This window comes from Salmo salar, chromosome ssa10 (assembly GCF_905237065.1).
Source record: "Salmo salar chromosome ssa10, Ssal_v3.1, whole genome shotgun sequence".
Taxonomy (NCBI): Eukaryota; Metazoa; Chordata; class Actinopteri; order Salmoniformes; family Salmonidae; genus Salmo; species Salmo salar.
In genome coordinates this window covers 37,918,712-37,941,178 of record NC_059451.1, presented here as the reverse complement: position 1 = coordinate 37,941,178, position 22,467 = coordinate 37,918,712, and the positions used below count along the sequence as shown (strand labels likewise).

General features: G+C 42.3%; 2 protein-coding genes across 18 annotated transcripts in view; both read right to left on the bottom strand.

Moving 5' to 3' along the window:
- Positions 1-108: 108 nt before the first annotated feature.
- LOC106560339 (lysine-specific demethylase 4A) lies at positions 109-17,701 on the bottom strand. The gene is given in 23 exon segments (XM_014123172.2): positions 109-2,228; positions 2,472-2,564; positions 2,800-2,919; positions 3,135-3,305; positions 3,626-3,814; positions 4,905-5,013; positions 5,209-5,264; positions 6,541-6,617; positions 9,401-9,626; positions 10,154-10,335; positions 10,674-10,770; positions 10,944-11,401; positions 12,454-12,617; positions 13,589-13,827; positions 14,060-14,197; positions 14,312-14,415; positions 14,823-14,872; positions 15,192-15,211; positions 15,213-15,386; positions 15,503-15,617; positions 15,976-16,151; positions 16,357-16,529; positions 17,567-17,701. Coding segments are annotated over 22 exon segments (3,240 nt in total). The 5' UTR covers positions 16,498-16,529; positions 17,567-17,701; the 3' UTR covers positions 109-2,087.
- Positions 17,702-18,438: 737 nt separating this feature from the next.
- Positions 18,439-22,467, bottom strand: part of ptprfa (protein tyrosine phosphatase receptor type Fa) — a 370,993-nt gene continuing 366,964 nt past the window's right edge. For all 17 annotated transcript variants that reach the window (XM_045687724.1, XM_045687725.1, XM_045687723.1 and 14 more), the window contains 4 exons: positions 22,289-22,414; positions 21,009-21,163; positions 20,512-20,647; positions 18,439-20,207 (listed from right to left, as the gene is read on the bottom strand). In XM_045687724.1, the coding sequence (XP_045543680.1) occupies positions 20,139-20,207; positions 20,512-20,647; positions 21,009-21,163; positions 22,289-22,414 (486 nt within the window). In that variant the 3' untranslated portion in view covers positions 18,439-20,138. The remainder of the gene's footprint in view (positions 20,208-20,511; positions 20,648-21,008; positions 21,164-22,288; positions 22,415-22,467) is intronic.

Genomic DNA, 22,467 nt, shown 5'->3' with positions numbered 1-22,467 from the left:
TCAAACATTGTTTAATCAGTCATAAGATCATGAATACTGTTTAGCAGTCATAAATATCATAAAAACATTTCAACATGAAACAAAGATCGACACCAATAAATGACAATATGCAAGCCAAAATGTTTTTACTGAAACAAAATTATCTTTACAAAATGCATGAATGATAGTACATTTTTCACAGAAAGGAAAAAAGGTCACATGAACAGGCCAGGGATCAGTCCCAAATGGCACCCCATTCCCTATATAGTGCACTACTTTTGACCAGGGCCCTGGTCAACGGTAGTGCACAATATTGGGAATATGCTGCCATTTGGGGCACAAACAAGATCCCTTGCGTCAACGGCTTATATCTTTAAATAAACTACTTATTATAATTACATCTCAGCGTCTTCCTGACTGTGAATGTAACGTGTATCATTACAAAACAAAGCAATAAAATAGGCTTTTTGATAGAAAACTTGTATTTTTCCCCCATGTATTATAAGTCATCATAAGTATTTCCATACTGTTGAATGCTGATGATATAAACCCCTTGCTTAGTGGTACTTCTGTGAGCCTCTATAACTGCCTGATTCATACATTAGTTGTCTCTCACACTCAAGTAGGGTGGCAAAATTCAGAAAATTCTCAAAATTCCCAGAAATCCTATTTAAAAAGGACTTACGGATTTCCTGCTTATTTCATCCTGATTGCAGGGAAATTTCAACCAGGATTTCTGGAAAACCTGGGAAAGTTACCAGAATGTGGCATCCCTATACTCAAGATAACAGCAGTTTAGAGGAAAATAACAGACAATCTGAAGGCCACCTTATCCTTAATTAATAAGTGCATTATGGTTGATGATCATGGCCGAGTGGAGAAGTGTGGTGGGACACAATGCATAAGATCTTATAAAATGTACAATATTATTTTAAAAATTTTTTTTTTTTTTTGACAAAAATAGCAAATGGTAGCACACAACTATTAAACTGTCCTCTCAAAATGGGCTTGAATAAAAGTGCAACGCACAATTTTCATTTAAAAAGAGTAAAGAACCAACTTGGATAAAAAGGGAGCGCCCATAGCAATTCTGAATGGGTTATTTCCATTTCATCTATATAGCAAAAATAGAACATAGATCAGAATCACTCCAGAACCTCTACACCATTGCAACTGACAAATTGTCTGCATTGCAGAGGTTACTTTCTTCAAGCACAGTATAATAAATACGCTGGTAAAAAACAACTCTAAAAATGGAAAAAGCTATATTCAACGCGTTCCTACAAAATACAATGTTTAGGAATGCAGTCAACAGTGTGACTCTGCTAGGAGGTGGTATTAGTTACTAAAATGGCATTGCACCTCCTTAAAATCAAACATAGGTGCAAGTAGCACCCTGAAAAACGACATAGGAAAATAAATAGATGTACATAAAGGAACGACTGGCAACATTCAGTAAAATTGCAAGTCAGAAAACACTGTAATCAGTGTTTATGAGGATGAGTGGCAGTCTGCTTCACTCCCTTTAGGAAGTCATTCCTGCCACAGTTCTATTGAGTGGATTGTTACTATTATTAGAATGCTACATCTTGTTTGGAAGCAAAATTCATGGTCCAATATCGCTTCCATTCAAGAGACGAGTTACAGCTACTGAGCACTAGTAGGATGGCATAAAAGGTAACATGGATGGCAGTTCCTTCCTGGCTTCTATAACCTATACCGAGTGGAGAAGTTGGCCTGTTCTTCAATCCTTGATCACAGTCAAAGAAAACATAAAAGTAATAACAATTGGGTCCAGTTTCCTGGACACAGGTTAAGCGTAGCATAAAACGCATATCCAATGAAAGGGCTTTTCAGTCCAAGACTAGGCTTAATCAGTGTCCGGGAAACTGGCGCATAATGCTGTAAATTATGAAGGGATGAACGGAAGAAAAAAGAAAACAGTCCAAACTAGGGGTTGGAAAGTTATTTTCAGAGGAAGTCCTTTAGTCAGAGCTACACTCACTCACTCAGTGGATAAATTAAGGTAAAGTGAGAAGTCCAGATCAGGAACATCAGTGCTGGTGGTTTGTTGGAAGAGTAGGCTACTCCATGCTGCAGTTGGCAGGCTACTCCATGATGGCTCTGTAGATCACAGGTTCAACATAGTCTCCTCGGTACCGTGAGTTGATCACTCTCTGCCTCTTCGACTGCTGGATGGCCTCCTTGTCCTCAAAGATCCCATCGAAACGCATGTCTGACGCCTTGGACTGGAGATAGACCGGGGCAGGGCACACACAGATGAGGATTACTTTATGGTCCATTGCCACAGGAAGAAGACTCATTAACAAACATGCTGGAGAAAATGATTCAGTCAGTATGATTCAGTATACTCAGCAGTCCTTAATATAACATCAGAGTGAGAAAGTTAGGAGTTGATGATACACAGTTAAGGTTAGCAACTTTGGAGTCAGTATATTGGATAACTCACAGGTAGCTCTCAGTATACTCACCAGTCTTGACTTGACTTTCTTAGGCAGCTCCTCATCCAGAGTATAGACATCATCTCTCTTGGCTGTTAGTTGTGACCCGTCTTCGAACTCCACCTACATCAAACACCATCAATGCCAAAATAACTACATTTTATGTCGCTCATAAAACCAAACAATGGTTTCATCACAGACTTGTAATGTATTGCTATGAGTTTTTAGGTTTTAAACAATCTGGACAAATGGAGCAGATCAATTAGACTGCAAAGCACTATATGATGTAAAACTGTATAACCTCTATCTGGATAAGGTACATTGTTGCTGAGGGTGAGTGTGAATAGTGTTGCAGTACCTGGTACATTTGGATGATGTGAGCAGCCACAAACTTGGCCCCGTAGACCAGACCATCTGTCCAGCGGACCTGCACCATCTCTCCCTGTGGAGGGGGGCCTATCTGGGCACAGTCCCGGCCCTGGCAACAGAAAACAACCATCAGATACAATCCTACAAACTCACTATTTAGCAAGCACCAAAAAGCAATCACACAATTTTAACCAATGTGTGGTACATATTGTATACGCAATCTATAAACGGCTTATTACCTACTTATAAACCCTGTCATGAATTAGTGACCACAATTTGGCACCCCACCCACTCTCACACACACACAGACGTTTGTCTTCTTACCACAATGTCCTCGGGAAAGAGGTTATCACTGAAGGAGCCATCATCAAAGTTGACCTCATAGAATGTCTCCTTGGACAGCTGCACCACGTCACACTGGTAGTAGCGGCCATTTTTGTGCTTACAGATCACCCTCCTTCCCACGGTGAGCTCATGCATGGCTGCTTTGTTACGCTGAGAGAGAAGAGATCAGTTATTCATCTGGATTAACATCAAATAAGAACTCTAGTAACCTCTTTGGACTGGAAGCACATGGGCATACTTGTGGGAGTTTTTCACTTTAAAATCTAAAACATAGTCATGTTTATATAATACACTGTGGTGAGGACAGCCCTGAATATGTAGAATGCTTAGAAACTATAACATAAAGTATCAGCAGAATAATGTAACCAAGTCCCATCACTGAGCCCTTTAGAGTCCCCACTATCTGGTGTATAGCTTCCCCTTTCTGAAACACAGTCCTAAATATAAAGTAAAGCACAACCAATGTATACCTCTGTCTGAATAGGGCCCTTGTGCCGGCAGCAGGTGACGTAGACGACAAAGGGCCACTCGTCTGGCTGCATGAGGATCCCAGCGGCCTGGGCACAAGTAGGGTGGTAGGCCGTAGGACAGCGGCCATGGGAGCACTGCACACAGCACCCGGATGTCTTCTTCATCCGCTTCTTACAGTAGTAACATTTCTGCACAGCACAGAAAACAATAAGACCATGCTCAGAGAGACAGGAATAGGAAGTCCCACAGGGAAAACTAGGCCTATACATCCTGTCAAACTGTATACAGTAGAGGCTGGATGAATCACAAACTCACAGGACATCCTCTAAATTCCCTAGTCTAACCTTGTCACATGCATACAGGTGGATGTGCCAACCATGTCAGGTAAAACCAATAATATATTACTTTGGCATAATATGCTGAAGAGAGGATATTCAGCCACTCTCCTTTATTCAAACATTCTTGGAAAAGGTTCTCCTCTATTCATGCACCTTGGTTGGAGAGCGAGGTAGTGACAGAGTCCTATCCCTTAGCACATAATAAATGTTGACATAAGGCTTGCGCAGTACCCAGATTGTCAAACCTGCATACCAACTTTGTGCCATCCCGGAATATTCGGTAATACCGTCACTGAACACAAGGGGCACAATTTTTTTTTTTACCCACAGCCTTCGTAATCCGAAGGTTACAAAGTACATGTAAAATCCCATTGAGAATGCTTACTAAATGCTAACGAGCGGATTGCGAACATTTTATACAGTCTCTGACAAACTGTTTGCAGGACAGACATCCCAGCTCATACAGTTATACAAGTAACTAAAAAATGCTACTCACAGTTTGCTGCACAAAACACACATTAGACAGCAAGGCTCTTGATCCAGTAGGGGATTCTCAGCTGATACAAAGCGAAGCTTGATTTTGGAAGAAGCTAACAACTTAGCTAGATAGCCAACTAGCTACTAAATTAGCCAACCAAATGCACAACCACAGAGCATTTAGCACATTTTAGACAGTTACCTTAATAGCTATAAAATATCTTGCTGGCAAACATTTAGTTGTGAATTCCATACTGAAACTAGATCATCGGATGCGTACTGCACAACAGTTAGTGACTCACAAGGTTCTGGCCTCTCGTTGTTGTGTGCTTGTAAACAAACACCACGTGACTGGGGACTACCAGTAAGCTTCATAATGAATAATGATGTGGCAGGTATTTCCAAATACCCTGGTTTACGGTATACTGCTCAAGCCTATTGATATTTACAGCGTTGAACTCACCAGTTTAAACCTCTGTAGAGGAATCCCACTCAGGTCCACAGGGCTTCTCTCAGTGATGTTCACAAAGCGAGCCTCCAACACTGCTACTGCACACAGCACATGGACCCACCTACAACACAACATGTCAATACAAAGACACCACACCATGAGTGGATTATAAACCTAGTAGATATATTTCAAAAGAACATCCAACTATGTGAACAAAAGAGTACATAAAGAGAAGAGCTCAGTAAATGTTCATTGTGTGATTTAGACTAGCCCACTCCCTGATCTCTAAGGGGATCTGTCTGGCACAAAGACTTACTTGTTGTTGTTGGCTTTCTGCAAGGCACCCCCCCTCAGCAAACACAAACAGCAACTCTGCAAGGAGAGCAAACTGTCAACCACCATAATCTCAGGTAAGTAAACAAAGTACCAGTCAAAAGTTGACACACCAGACTTAACCAGCATGGCTACCACATCATTCTGCAGCGATATGCCATCCCATCTGTTTTGCGCTTAGTGGGACTATCATTTGTTTTTCAACAGGACAATGACCCAACACACCTCCAGGCTGTGTAAGGGCTATTTGACCAAAAAGGAGAGTGATGGAGTGCTACATCAGATGACCTGGCCTCCACAATCACCCAACCTTAACCCAATTGAGATGGTTTGGGATGAGTTGGACTGCAGAGTGAAGGAAAAGCAGCCAACAAGTGCTCCGCATATGTGGAAACTCCTTCAAGACTGTTGGAAAAGCATTCCTCATGAAGCTGGTTGAGAGAATGCCAAGAGGGTGCAAAGCTACTTTGAAGAATCTAAAATATATTTTGATTTGTTTGACACTTTTTTGGTTACTACATGATTCCACGTGTTATTTCATAGTTTTGATGTCTTCACTATTATTCTACAATGTTTAAAATAGTAAAAATCAAGAAAAACCCAGGAATGAGTAGGTGTCCAAACATTTGACTGGTACTGTACATACGGCCAATGCCAAGGTGTGTCACCTGACGACCAGTCACTTATCATTAGAAGAATACTGCAAATACTACTGCCAGATCTAATGCCAGTTTAGAATACTGCAACCACTACTGCCAGATCTAATGCCAGTTTAGAATACTGCAAATACTACTGCCAGATCTAATGCCAGTTTAGAATACTGCAAATACTACTGCCAGATCTAATGCCAGTTTAGAATACTGCAAACACTACTGCCAGATCTATTGCCAGTTTAGAATACTGCAACCACTACTGCCAGATCTAATGCCAGTTTAGAATACTGCAAATACTACTGCCAGATCTAATGCCAGTTTAGAATACTGCAACCACTACTGCCAGATCTAATGCCAGTTTAGACTACTGCAACCACTACTGCCAGATCTATTGCCAGTTTAGAATACTGCAAACACTACTGCCAGATCTAATGCCAGTTTAGAATACTGCAAACACTACTGCCAGATCTAATGACCGTTTAGACTACTGCAACGTTTGCAAACACTACTGCCAGATCTAATGACCGTTTAGACTACTGCAACGTTTGCAAACACTACTGCCAGTCAGTGCCAGCAACATATACTTGGGTCAGGTGAGGTCAGACATAATGAACAGCCACTTGGAGGTGTTGTATGAGGTGATGTGTTGTGGAGACACTGACCTCAGTCATGGAATTGGCCTTACAGCGAGCACACTTCCAGTCCTTAGTCACACTCTCTGGATCCACGCCATAACAGCCTGGAAACACACAACCAAACAAACACCATTACCTAAGTGGTTGAAACGTTGTCGCCAATGAACCAGGAGGGAGCATAGGTTGCAGTGTGCATACTCCTTTACTGACAGGCATTCACACATCCGCATGACTGATAGTGCATCTCAACCCTGTTGTGGACAGAGATAATTAAATAACTTCTAGAGTTGAAACAGCCTGCACTTAACGCCTCTTAACTTTCTAAAGTAGAGTACTGCTCTTACCTGGAATGATGGGGTTAACTAGAACCGCCATAGGCCAATGATGTTTGATTTTGAAAATAAATCTGCAAAACAAATATCAACGTCTTGCTACTTTCCAAGACTTTTCCTAAATATTTATGTTTTACATTGTCCAGTTGTCTGAACTTTTAAATCACAAACAAAAAAGTATTTATCTTTAAAAAAAAGCTATTACTAACTTAAGGGGCCAAGGCAAATGTGCTGTAGGGCATTGGTACCCATGCATCCCTCTCCTTACCGAATGAATGTGGTAAATGGATGAATGGGCGATAGATACTGGTAACTGTGCATGTGAATTCCCAATTGAATTTGAATTAACTGAATGAGGAGGGTAAAAGAGGATGATTACATTTAGAACAGCAGTGTAATGAAGCATTGTGTAGTGGGTAGTTGTGTGTAGTTTACAATGGCTAGCCGAACCAAACAAATGGATGCACTGGCAGCATTGCAAATTCTGCAGAATTTAGTTGAGCTGGAGTTGGATCGGATATTGAGCTTGAAATCGACGTTGCTGATGAAGAGGTTTCATCCGATTCTGATGTTGACTTCCGAGCTTACGCCTCCGATGCCTGAGCCTCGCCGCAGAAAAACCAGAACAGGGCCAACAGACCGTGAGACACGAGTTTGGGTAGAAAAGAGTGAGAAGAGGGCAACAGGAACATACTCACAGAGAGAGCAGGCCCTACACCTCACACAAAGACACTAATTGTCAGTGCACTCTACAGTTTTCTTTGTTTATGTGACATGCAGATGTTGCAGCAATCAGAGATTGTACTGTCGCTCATGCTCCCAGAAAAGGAAACAGTACGTGGGACATGTCTATGGATGATCTCAAAGCATTTATTGCACTCTTGTATGTCCGCAGGGAATACTGTGGAAAGAGTATGATGTGGAGTCATTTTGGTCCGATAGTTATGTGGTGGACTTTGCCACGCAACCACTTCAGAGAGATTATGAGACACCTGCGTTTTTGATGACATAAGACCAATACGGGTGCAGATGGAGAGATTCGTCACCGTCTCACACACCTGGAAAAGTGTAACGAAGAATTGCATTGCTCGTTACTGTTAACTCTAAAATGATAATGACTCGGTTCCAGTTTAACAACATTTACATCACCGTATCTGAACGGTACATAGTTGCCATTACACTCAGGCCCGGTCAAATGAGGGAAAATTCTGCGCAGGTGCACAAATAACAGAGTGAGAGCACTGTAATAACAGAAGTATAGGGATACCTAAAATATGAATTTAACAGTTACAAGCCAGGAGAGAACATAACTGTTGACGAACAACTGTTCCCAACCAAAGCTAGGTGCCGTTTTACCCAATACATTGCCAACAAACCAGACAAATTTGGAATTAGGTTTTGGTTAGCCGACGATGTTGAAGACAGCTAGAAAAGATGAAACCAGGCCAGCGGGTGAGTGACAGACTCGTTGAGCCTTACATGGCTAAAGGCAGAAATGTGATCATGGACAACTTCACATCAATTTCCCTGGCAGACAAGTTGATTGCAAATAAGACTAGCCTGCTCAGAACATTGAACAGAGAAGAAGACTAGCCTGCTCAGAACATTGAACAGAGAAGAAGACTAGCCTGCTCAGAACATTGAACAGAGAAGAAGACTAGCCTGCTCAGAACATTGAACAGAGAAGAAGACTAGCCTGCTCAGAACATTGAACAGAGAAGAAGACTAGCCTGCTCAGAACATTGAACAGAGAAGAAGACTAGCCTGCTCAGAACATTGAACAGAGACGGGAGCTGTCGCCCTCTGCACAACACAACATACCAGTGGAGCTGTAATCCAAATCCGATTTTCAATAAGACTTTATAGAATTATACTAAACATATCCTCTATCCAAACAAATAACTATTGTTGTTATATCTTGTCATGGAAATATTTCCACTAATATTTATTAATCCTATATTATAGTTCATGCACATTTATAAAGCATTATAAAGTCTTGGTGTTTTGTTTAGGCATAGGGCAAATAATCTGACCTTTTATTTATTTATTATTTCACCTTTATTTAACCTGGTAGGCTAGTTGAGAACAAGTTCTCATTTACAACTGTGACCTGGCGCCTTGCTGGTTATATTATCATATTTTACTTTCTCATTTGAAGAAGCTGTAACTGGACTGCATTACTTAGTATAACTAATAAGATCTACAATTGATCAAATGTATTACACTGTAATGTTTTTATTGTAAGAGAAACGAAAATGGGCTATACCTTTTCAAGTAGGGCTTTGTAGAATTATACTAAACATATCCTGACTATCTAAACAAATAACTATTTTTACATGGATATATTTCCACAAATATTTATTCATGCAATTCATATTTTACAATTGTTTATGCACTATTTATCAAGTGTTTGCACACCTTGCGGGTTGATTTGTATCTGATGTGTATGCTAAAAGGATGCCCGGCAACATTGTGTAGTGGGTACTTATAGGCTGAAAGGCCCAGCTGTTCTAGTGTTAAAAGGGGTGGCATGCTGGGTAAGTAGTAGTACTGACTGGTGTGTACGCGGACACTGCAGTGGGAGCAGCTGATGAGCAGGCTGGTGCCGTCTGGCTCCAGGTGAGGGGTGGTGGGGGCCGGGGGGCCCGGTTCCTTCTCCTCAGCGCCCTCCTCTGGCTCCGTGGTGGTGGTGAAACACATCTCAGGGATCAGAGGCTTGGTTCTCAGCCTGCCTCCAGGCAGCACCACTGGAGGGTCCGTACCGTCATCAGCACACTCTGTCTGGAAACAAAACAATCATATTTAGCAACTCTTGGGAGGACCATAGAAGTACACTTCAGAAAATAACTCATTCAAATTGTTCAAACAAATGCTTTTCTGTGTTTGCCTTCATCAGCACACTCAGTCTAGCCATGGATAGAGGGAGGGACAAAGTAATACAGCTACTTAGACTGGGCAGACAAACCTGAAATAACTATCACTGAACAGTATATCAGAAGTGAGAAGAGGAGCACTGGGGAATGTACTAAAATTGCAAAAACGTCTCCCCTGAGAAACAAGTGAAGAAAGGGGGAACTGAATCACATAGCAGGAGCTTCACTCTCACAGAAACCCCTGCAGATTAATGACTGACAGACTTTCAGAAGACTAACTTCCCAAATCCCCTGCTGAGTGTCTCCTCCTCTCCTCAGCCACTGGTGATCACACACACACACACACACACACACACACACACACACACACACACACACACACACACACACACACACACACACACACACACACCATTACTCCCTCTCTTTCCTCACCTGCTGGAATGCCTGGAAGAGTGAGCACACAGAGCAGTATGGGGCCTGGAGGCCCATGCAACGGTTGTACTCCTTCTCTTTCTTCAGGTTGGGGGGTCTATTCTGCCACAGGTGGGCCAGGGGCTTGGCCCACGACTCTCCCTCTAGCCCATCCTCGTCTACTGGGGGCTGCTCTGGCAACTCTTAAAACGACAGCAAAATAAATAGATTTTAGCATTGGCACATGCCATATCCCAAACAACTTACAGAGCTGTCGATATTGACTGTTGCACATGAAGGAAATCAAATCCACCATGCTATTTGTTTTAATCCCCTGAGCCATTGGAACCAAACAGACAGTTATGAAAACACACACAGACAAACTACTATCACGCCATCAAGTATGCCAACATCATCGTTCTACTCCATGGAGGAACATGCCTGACACGGCTTTCCTACAAGTCACCATATCCATTGCTTAGGAAAAGGAAGCCTAACTGGGGCTAAACTATGTGAGTGAGGAAGTGACATTTTAACTCACCCTCGTCACTCATGTCGTCTTTCATCAGACGCTGGTGACAAGGCAACGTCCCCAGTTTTCTGGGCACAGCACCATCATCCTCTCCCTCTTCTGCCCTCTGGTGGAATAAAAGAGATTAGGAACAGAATCATTAGCTCTGATTCATTGAACATGCACAGTACAGTATATTTGACCTCAGAACAAACATGATAAAGCAAATCCAACAGACAGAGGTTCAGTGGTGTGTGATGTTTGGACTCCACTCCTCTTCTCCATCTCTACTCCTCTCACCTTGCTGTCATCCTGTTCCTCTCCTTCACTATCACTACTATCATTCCTCCTCTCCTCCTTGCCCTCCCTGGTCTCTCCCTCGCTGTAGTCTCCCTTGGCGTAGCTGTGGACGTGCAGCACGTCTGCAGGGCTCAGGGTCCTCTGAAAGAGCCGGTGGACAGGGCTGGAGCTGCTGGCTGGGTGGGAAGGGCTGGAGCTGCTGGCTGGGTGGGAAGGGCTGGAGCTGCTGGCTGGAGGCTTCACATCCTCACTGGGGCCGGCCTTCTCTGAGCTCTGGGGGGAGGGTTCTGGGGCCGCTGGTTGGGTTGACTGACTGGTAGTCTGTGGCTGAGTGGATTTTAGAGAGACTTTGGCTTTCATCTGAAGTGCTAGCTTTCGGCTGGCGTTTGTGTTTCGGTTGGTCTTTGTGTTGAGTGGGGGCTTTGTTCGCTCATTTTTAACATCCTCTGCCTTTAGCTCTGAAATAAACAAACGTGAAAAACTGGAGGCACTGTCTAAATCAGTGGTATTCAAAGCCGAGGAACAGCAGTGGGGTTAGCAAAAAGTACCTAATAAAAAAAAAATTCAAAAAGGAAGAGTACAAATTATTGTATGGGACAATATACAAACATTTTTGAGAAAGATGAATTGAAAAAAAACATTTACAGATTTGGGGTGTGGTCACAAGAAATTCCTGGGGGGAAAAGATAGGGTCCCCAAAAATTGAATACCACTGGTCTAAATTATCTCCCTCATAAATGTGTTTTTTCATGTGGATAAAGTCATACCTTATACAGTTTCCAGCTGTGATGGAAACAGGAAGTGACAGTACAATTTTATTTTGCCGAAAGATAATTTGTTCGTTCGACATGGTGGGATCTTTTTGTGTCAGTCAAATAAATGTAAGAAATGTTGGTGGAAACACCTTTATGCACAAATATTGATATAATAACCATCATACTGAAGTAAACTTGTAGTCACACGATGATATGGTGTGTGGTCCTCCCACTACGACTCAGGAAAGCATGCAGTTTATTAGGCTACAGATGAAATAAGTTATGATGAACTTCACAGGGTGGTGAAAGTGCTTATTCTGGTGACACGATTGATATGACTGCAGTTTGACAAATAATAGCCATAATAATCTCCTCATGTAGACTAGCATACCCCCACTATATATGTGAGCTGTTGGCTAGAGCACAGGTTCCAAGACCAGAGTAGACAACAGTTTGTGTGACAAAACTATCGGTAGAGTTGAAAATAGGATGGAAACACATCACACTTTTGATTTTTTTTCCTGTACATACAAAAGTAAATTTAGTGTGCACTACATCATCATGCACAGACATTTATCAGCAACAAGTCCATTTGGTGGAAACACCACTGGTGGGAAAAGGGCACATCTTTTCTTTATGCAGATTTTGAATATCTGATTTAAAATCTGTCACCAATTGGATGGAAACCTAGCTACAGTCTAACAAATCAATATGCAGTATTTTTTGGTGTTATAGTCAAAGATGAACTGAGGTACCTTTGTGTGCCAGACTGTGTCCCTTCTCCTCCTGGCCCAGCTTGGCTTTCTTCTGGTCCACCTCTCCCTCCTCCTCCTCCTCCTCTTCATCAACCTGCTCAGTGTCTCCGTCCTCTGCTGCCTCCACATCTCCTCCTCGCTGGCGCTTTTTCCCAACCTTCGGGCTGCATTGGCACAGGACAGAGAGAGGAACTGAGAATATTATTATTATTTAAATACAATAATCCTCTTTTGAGAAACTTGCTCAAAGTGGAGACCAAAACCCAGTATGAATGAATGCTTTCCTTTGATCATTAAAGGGGAAATGTGCATTTGAAAAACAAAACGGTCACCCCGCCACTTGATTTGGTAAACAGCTGAGGGATGGGGTTAGAGAAATGTAACCACTCAAATTCAGACAGAGCTATGGATGCAAGAACTGACCATGCATGAGATGAAAATGATAGCTTAAACCATGTTGACCCTATACCCTATATTAGTAAGGTACGACAGCTGAACTAAGCTTGAGGCGTTTAGAAGTTATATTCTTCAAGAATTACCGGGTATATATAATTCATTTAAAAAAATGTATGTTGCAATCACCAATTTAATATAGATATAAATATACAGAGAGTACAAAACATAAGGAACACCTGCTCTTTCAATGACAGACTGGCCAGGTAAAAGTTATGATTCCTTATTGATTTTACGTTAAATCCACTTCTGTGTAGATGAAGGGGAGGAGACTTGGTTTCATGCATAAGCCTTGAGACATGGATTGGGTACGTGTGATTTAGGTGCCTTTGAACAGGGTATGGTAGGTGCCAGGCACACCGGTTTGAGTGTGTCAAGAACTGCAAAGTTGGTGGTTTTTCCACACTCAACAGTTTCCTGTATGTATCAAGAATGGTCCAACACCCAAAGAACATCCAGCCAACTTGACAACTGTGGGAAACATTGAAGTCAAAATGGGCCAGCATCCCTGTGGAACGCTTTTGACACCTTGTAGAGTACATGCCCTGACGAATTGAGACTGTTCTGAGGGCAAAAAGGGGTGGAAATCAATAATAGGAAGGTGTTTTTAATGTTTTGTACACTCAGTGTATATGAAGTTACACCAGCTAGAGACAATACTACACTACAGTAAAGCATGGACCTCTTCTCCTCCTGAGTGGTGGTGCATGGGGTATTCTCCTGGTCAGGGGCCTCGCTGCGGCTTGGACCCTCCTTCCCAGGCTCCCCTGTCTTCAGGAAGTCAGCAGCCTCTGGCGTGGGCCTGGAGTGGTCAATAGGAGTGTTGTCCTTCCCTGCCTTCCAGGCCTTGTAGCGGTCTGGTTGGAACTTCCTCACAAACACATCCATGGAGATCTTCACCATGTCCTTACGACACGAGCACTGGGGGAGGGAGGATAGGGATTGGTCATGAGTATATTTTATAATAAATGCCACTTACCAATTTCATCCAAAGCAACTTAAGGTATGAGTGCATACATTTTAGTATGTGATCCCTGCGGGAATTGTACCCATGACCATACAAACTGAGTAACACAAGACCAATCACAGATCACACTAAATAAATGACTTGGATTCATGCATACTATGTGTTAATTCATTTAGTTGTACATACCAGTGTGGCTATTTTGCCATAATCGATCCATCGCTGTGTGGCAAAGTTAGTGGATTCAGCACAGTTGAAGCCGTGGTTGAAACCAGCGTGGTAACCGAATGGGAAGGTCACTATGAACTGGCCTGCCTCCTGGGTTATCTAAGCACACAACAGACACATAGTCAGACCCACAGGTTTGTATTTTGTTGATGTATCCCAACTTTGTCAAAGGTTGGGAAATTTGATAACATGTTGCCATTGAAGAGCGGTCACCTTCTCAAACGGTATGCCATATTTCTTCAGGATGGAGGGTGAGATAAGAGTCATCTTATGCCGCAGGAAAGCTTCACAGCTCTGAGCACTCCCAGGAAAGAACCCTGCATGAACAGGAATCAAAGACGTTAGGAATTCTGCTGATCACTGTCTGATAATGTGTTGACATGAAGAATATTGATAATCAATGAGCAGTTTCCCGTAGGATTTTTTTCAGCAGCATTGGAAGAGTAAGCGGGGGTGGGGTCTTCCAGGGGCATAAATCTACATGTCATTTTTTTTTTTATTAAATGCGCAGGTGCTAAATGCAAGTAGAGGAAACTCTGATGAGGAATGAGGATCAATTAGGAAATTCCTTTCCACCATAGGAGGCTGGTGGGAGGAGCTAATGAAGGACAGGATCATTGTAATGGCTGGAATGGAATTAATGGCATGGTATCAAACACATGGAAACCATGTTTGACTCCATTCCATTTATTATATTCCAGCGTGCCTCCTCTGCTCCACTTACCTTTAGCAAGACGTTCCAATCTCTTCCCATGTTCAGGGGGAACAACATACCTGCAGAGAGACAAGAGTAATGATGTAAATGGTAGTCAAGATGCTGTGTTAGGTAAGTAAATAAATCAAGTAAGGCTTGTCCTAGGCAGAGCGGCCCATAGGGTAGGAGCCAATCTCCTGTTTCTGTAGCATGAAGTAGCTTGATGTACAAGTACACCTCCTGGACAAAACGCTAGTGTTGGGTACTACGTACAATAACAACCCAATGACACACACTCCATTTGTAATTTGTAAAATAGACATACGTTAATATCCATTGGTATAACTTCACTGCACCGTGTGTTTTTTTTTATCTGTACAAAATACATCAACAGTTTACCAGGACTTGGGCTCTCCAAAAGTGCAGGTAGTTGATGCTGTAGAGATCCATATCTTCAGTGTGCCAGGCAAAGGTGCTTTTCCACATGCCAAAATACAGGTAAGGAGTGTTCACTCCCTTTATCTTGATCCCACTCTCCCTCTCCACAGTGTCCAGGATAGTGTTCAGATGACCAATGTTCCACTCTGTCACATCCTAGGAAAGATAGAGATGGCGCAGAGAAAATGTTGGTGAGGGTAAGCAGAGACATTGACATTTCAACAGTAGGTTGTTAGGTGAACCGACAGTGTGTGATGATAGGAATAACTCACTGGGTCGTACAGGGTTCCGTTGATATCCGCTCCATAAAGAGGCGGGTTAAAAGTCAGGTTCTTCCAGAACTTTCTCTCCAGCTCCTCAAAATCCACATAGCGGGGATTACAGAACCTACAATGACAACGGATGATTAGATGTGACAATCAAAACAAATTACATCTTGCAGTGATTTTAGAACTATAGCCAGTTACAACCATGTAACTGTGTATACCTATGTTACAATCATTTCCATTTATTTGAAGAACAGTGCATATGGAAAGTTGACAGCACAAACAGTCATTCTGTTACCAAATTTGCATCTGCACTGTTCTTCAAGTAAATGTGTTTTTGTAAAAATGTCAGTGAAAGTTGTTAAAAGTAGTCCTTGTGCATATAGCTGTATGGTTTGGCATACATTGTAAAGTGACAAATCTAAGTCTCAGCATTACGCTGTTACCATGGTATTGCCCATAACAGTACAAGGGCTCACTTGTCTGTGTTGGCAGTCTTGCGGAACTCTCGGACAGTCATGGGTTTCTTCTGGATGTTGTACTGTGTGAAGAGACCTGACTGGCCAGTCACCACCTGCTGTATAGGAGCAGGGATCACCAGGTCATCTATGTCATCATAAGTACGTCTAGGCTTCCAGTCTTTGGGTGGAATAACCTGGAAAATACATATCAAACATAGGATTGAGTTAGTCTTTATACAGAGTGCATTTTTCTTAGAACAGGATATAGACAGGCCTATAGATCTTTGGTTACACCTCATCTGATGTTGGTTGGGCACCTTCTACTTTTCTCAAAACAGGATGTAGATCAGGGAAATAAATGCTTATGATCTTCAGAAAAGTAGATGCAAACACACACACCTTAGCCATTCCAGCTCGGTGTGCTCCCTGTGACTCCATGTAGGCGATGTAACGGCTGAAGTCCTTAAACTCTTCCTTGGTAGGGTGAAAGGTCATGATCCTGGAGCCAGGAGTCTGCTGGGATGCAGTGTCTGTCGCCATCCTCGAAGAAGAGTTGCTCTGATCTGCAAACACTGGACAAGAGAACACATTTGTTTTGATCAATGTCTGTTTAATAATTTCTCTAAAACGTTGCATCACATAGAACATGTTGCAACTACTTATAATAGGCCCATGTGTGGTGCAGTTGACAACTAACACAAACAGATGTTGTAGAAAGGTGCTAAACTTGCCTAAATTGTTTTGGTACAGACGAACACTTGTCGCCCCCTATAGTTATTAAAGCACAAAGTTCATCCTACAATGGTCACCTACTACTGTAAACACAACACGGTAAAAAAACAGAACACAATATATACATGTTTTTGTGGGACTGAGGGGCTAGGGAATGTCGTCGTAATTACTTCAGACTATAGCTAGCTAATATCAACAGTTAACTAGCAGCTGGATAACATATCAACAACAAAAGTCAAATTCAATCGGCCAGTTAGCCAACGTTGCTTCGCTCATTGATGTCCAGTAACCCAATCTAATTCTAAATATCGATATCCTCCGTGAGAGAGATAGCTAGCTAGCACCACTAGAAGCTATTTAACTTAGTTGTCGAACTTTTCGTAATAGATTACAACATAAAGTTAATAACTTGCTAATGCTACTCTAGCGAGCTAGCGCCAGGTTTTTGACATGTTCCCGCCCACCTGCTGATTGTGATTGGACGACACTCTCATTAAAGTTATTCCTACATTTGTGATTGGTTGAATTCCAAGTCATTTAAGGACCGGGCCCAGTGTCAGTTAACTCCCGGAAAACGTATAGCGTTAGCATGTTAGCTAGCAAGATGCATGACAAACCTGACTGTATCATACCTCTATCTACTTTAGTTATTCATGTATAGCAATGGTAAAGTAATAACGTATGATCTTGCCATGTTATGCAAATATGTTAAAGATAACGGAACAGAGACAACTTTGAGAAGCAAGTAGGCTAGCTTGCTAATGTCAGTGTAGCATAGCTCGCTAACGTTAATTGAAAGCGCAATTATTCCAGCAACATAAGTTACCGAAAGTTACTTAAAAGCACACAAGTTTTGATGTTTAAAATATTAACTTACAAAAGCCGACCAAGATATGACTGAATGCTCGCTCCAAATCTTTAAAAGCAGAAGACGATTTGTTAACAAATCACCGTGGTCAGGGAAGATAGACCTCCATATTAAGCCAGTGTCGTACGCATGCTCAATGTGTTTGTTTACAAGGATGAAGGAGGGCGTGTCCCACGCGCTACCGAGACTAATCAAAATGCAGTATTTTGCCATGACTCCGCCTTGTTATACTACTCAGGCCCTAATATGCAAACTGTAGCCTTATTAATACATTAGTGCTCATTAAAAAATTTATGAAAATTATCACTAGCCTTCCCCATCTCACTATCCCATTTCTCTTTACAAATACCACATTTTCTTCAGCACAAATGTCATACTTCAAAACGGTGAGTCATAGTGTATCATCTTTTGCAATATGATGTTAAAATGGCCAGCAATGGTATTGAATGCAAGCATGATTTTGCTTCATCCCTTAGGGCAATTATTTTATTATACAGTACATGTAAATTGTATTTTCTGGCCACTTGACTTGTCAAACTGTTATTCCATTAGGTCTGAACAATGTGCAACATCCTACTGATCATAATTATATTACCTACTATAAAACACAATGCAGTGTATGCCATTCTGTGACTGATATTCCAGGGATTATGTCAGGACAGGGGTTCTGTCAGGACGGTGGCTGAAGCACTATGTTCAGGCAGTCAAAGGACACAGGAGGTCCTAGCTAGCCGGGTATCTTCCATCATCTGTTCCACTGGCAGTATCATGGAGGGATGGGGGGACGAGAGGGTACAATGTGTGGGGGCTGTGTATGTGTGTGTATGTGTGTGTGTGACATGCAAATATACTTTTAAAAAGACACACAACACCACATGATATATATAAAAAAACAATTATTCAACTTTATTAACATCAAGGTTTTTGCGACATTTTTTCCCTCTCCTTTTTATTAACAAATAGAAAACAGATCGTGTATACAACAGACTGAACCCCTACGGCACTATTTGAAGACAAAGTGAAATAAATCCTTGTTTTTGCAGTCCGTCCATCCGGGCCCAATCAATCCAAATTCACCTCACTTTGCAATCCTATAGCCTCACTTAAGAGAGAAACGCTTGACTATAATGTAGAGATCCTCCACCGTACATTGATGCTGCTTCTTTGTGTTACAGGAGAATATCCTTCTGTAGCACAGTGAGGAGATAATACAGTATATTACAGCAGTTATACCATGGATGTAGAGTCAGTGACAGTCAGAAGAGAAGTTCATCTGGGTTGTTGTCAGGTTTCTACAGGGATGGCCAGTCATGGGGAACTAGGTCAGTCGTATGCAGATGGACATGTCCAATTCATAGATCATAGTTCAGAATCAGCAGGGTAATCAGAAATACAGGGATGGATAACTGTCTGTCTGGTCACTCGAACACTTCTCATAGGAGGGGTGTTGTTGGGCGCTGTACATTAGTCTGATGTGAAGTTCTGTATATCTGTTGCTGCAAACCAGGTCTAGCTTGTCAGATCAGAGCAGACAGAGCTAGGGTCCAGTTCCTCTGTGTCTTTTGGGAGTGATGGTTTGGTTCAGTCCCATGGACAACTAAGGGTACTGTAACAGGACAAACACCTTTTCATGTACCGGTAGTTTTCTTTATTTCTTTCATTGCGTCTGGAGTTTGGACCGGAGCTCTTTGAGCAACAGGCATTGAGAAAATCACAGTAAACAGAATCTGTACATGGTAGATATTCATAAAACATCATCAAGAATAATCTATTCAGTTTTTATAAACATAGATGGGTTTATTTTATAGTAGTTCACTAACTCTGGTGTACATGTGTTTGATCTCTTTTTGTGGAGATTGTTTTTGTAAAGTACCAGGAAGTGAAAATACTTATAAAAGTTGTGTCCCCCATATCCCACTGAATACGACCAACCAGAGAATAGAGAACTTTAGAATATTATAATTATGGTAAAAAATTAAAATATTATTAGCAGCTCTGAGTATGCGTACGTCTCCAGTATTAATAACTCGGAGCATGTTTAAAATACATGTCCCTTGTGTAAAAAATAATCAAAAGATACAAATAATGAATTTAAAATAAGACCCAATAAGACATACAATAACCAGTGTATAAATGATCAGAAAACAAATTCTAAATAACAATAATAATAACATATTTATAATGGGTAATAGTAATGATATTAATGCATAATAAAAGCAGAAAAATAAAGTTTGCCATATAAGCAGGTGGAGGAGGCAGAAATAGTGTTTTCATGGCATGTGCATTAGCTATAGAGACATCAGAATGAAGCATACTGAAGCTTTTTAGGTTATTTTTTAGTAGTGAAGGGTTTTAAAGCAGGTTTATTGTGCAGTCAGTCCAGGAGTACTGCTCCACCTGATTGACGGTCATCCAATCAGACTTGTGCTCTCTCCCATTCCTCCTCACTCCTCTTCTTCTCTTCCTCCCCCTCTCCCCTCACCCCTCCGGCAGTTTCTGGACAGTATGGATATAGCTCAGAAGGGACACACGGCTGGCGCTCCTGAACCCCAGGAGTCCCAGTGCATTCTGGGAGTGGTTATTATGTTGCATAGTGGTCAAAGCTTCCAAGGTACTCTAGAGCTGCCCTGTAGCACAACTGGTATTGGTCCTGGGAGGGGAACAGAGGGGAACAACATCAGAGTCAGTCAACAGGGTGAAATCTACTAGAATATAATAACGGTACCATAATCTCCTGGGAGTGTTTGTATCAATGCAAATACATTGTTTTACGTTTATTTGTTATGTGTAATGAATACATTAGAAATCTTACTCTTTTAATTGGATAAACCAGCTATTTTAACTGAATCCCTGCATTGCTTAGATACCTCTATCTAGGAGAGGACCTGTACTCTCACCCCCTTGCTAACCAGTCTCCCCCAGACTCCCACCACAGCTGTGTGACTGTACTGTACCTCTGTCTGCACCATGGCAGGTCTCTGGGTCCTCAGTGTCTTGACAGTCTGGAAGAGGTCCACCACCCCCTCGTACCTCATCCTCTCCAGCACGATACTCAGGGTGATGAACACACCAGTCCGCCCAACACCAGCACTGTGGGGGAACAGGGCAGGGAGAGTTAGTACTATACACACACACAGTACAAGCACACACACACAGTACAAGCACACACACACACACACACACACACACACACACACACACACACACACACACACACACACACACACACACACACACACACACACACACACACACACACACACACACACACACACACACACACACACACACAGACACAGACACACAAAGACACACACACACAGACACAGACACACAGACACACACACCCACAGACACACACACAGACACACACACACAGACACAGACACACAGACACACAGACACAGACACACACACTCTCTGTCATCAACTATGTGTCATTATTTCTTACCTGCAGTGCGCAGAGATTGGTCCATCCTGGCCAAACTGCTCCTTGGTTTTATGCACTTGACCAATGAAGTCAATGAAGCCCTCTCCAGTTTTTGGCACCCCTTGTTCTGGCCAATCAGTGAACTGGAACTGCCGAATGGTCCTAGACTGGCCATCCTGAGTGGTGGTGAGTAGTGGATGAGGGACATAAAGTGAGTAATTTCTCTAAGCCTTATTATAAAACATTATAAAGTCTAATACATGCTTATGACACTTTATAAAGCATTACACATGCAGAATTGGAGTAATGCTACGAGTATTTTTTCTACAGTGTGTTCTACACACTCCAGTATTTATGCTGTAATAGTTTATGTGTCGGGGGGCTAGGGTCAGTCTGTTATATCTGGAGTATTTCTCCTGTCTTATCCGCGGGCCTGTGCGAATTTAAGTATGCTCGCTCTAATTCTCTCTCTCTCTTTTTCTCTCTCTTTCTCTCAGAGGACCTGAGCCCAAGGACCATGCCTCAGGACTACCTAGCCTGACGACTCCTTGCTGTTCCCAGTCCACCTGGTCGTGCTGCTGCTCCAGTTTCATCTGTTCTGCCTGCGGCTATGGAACCCTGACCTGTTCACTGGACGTGCTACCTGTCCCAGACCTGCTGTTTTCAGCTCTCTAGAGACAGCAGGAGCGGTTGAGATACTGTAAATGATCGGCTATGAAAAGCCAACTGACATTTACTCCTGAGGTGCTGACCTGTTGCACCCTCGACAATTACTGTGATTATTATTATTTGACCCTGCTGGTCATCTATGAACATTTGAACATCTTGGCCATGTTCTGTTATAATCTCCACCCAGCACAGCCAGAAGAGGACTGGCCAGCCCTCATAGCCTGGTTCCTCTCTAGGTTTCTTCCTAGGTTCCTGCCTTTCTAGGGAGTTTTTCCTAGCCACAGTGCTTCTACACCTGCATTGCTTGCTATTTGGGGTTTTAGGCTGGGTTTCTGTACAGCACTTTGTGACATCAGCTGATGTAAGAAGGGCTTTATAAATACATTTGATTTGATTTATGTATGTGCTGTAAAGAGCAGATTGTATTTCTATATGCAACACAGCAGAGCACAGCCACAGCTCCATGTGTGGGTTGAAAAACACCACCCCTGTTATTTTCCTCACCTTTGCACAGGAACACTATTCAATTCATTAGGAAAATAAACTTAGCATTCCAGTTAACCCTCTATGTAGAGCAGAGAAATAAAAGTTACTAGGGAGAAGAGGGAGGATGGATGGAGAGATGGACATACCCTGGCGTCTGTGACCTTGAACTCTCTGAGGATGTACTGGGGCATGTTGTACTCAGCCATGGGGTCCACTACAAAGTACTGGTACCTGGCAGAACGCTCAGCTGGCCAGTACTGATGACACTTTTCCTAAGAGACAGACAGACACAATGATATAGTCAAAATCTATCACACCACAACAC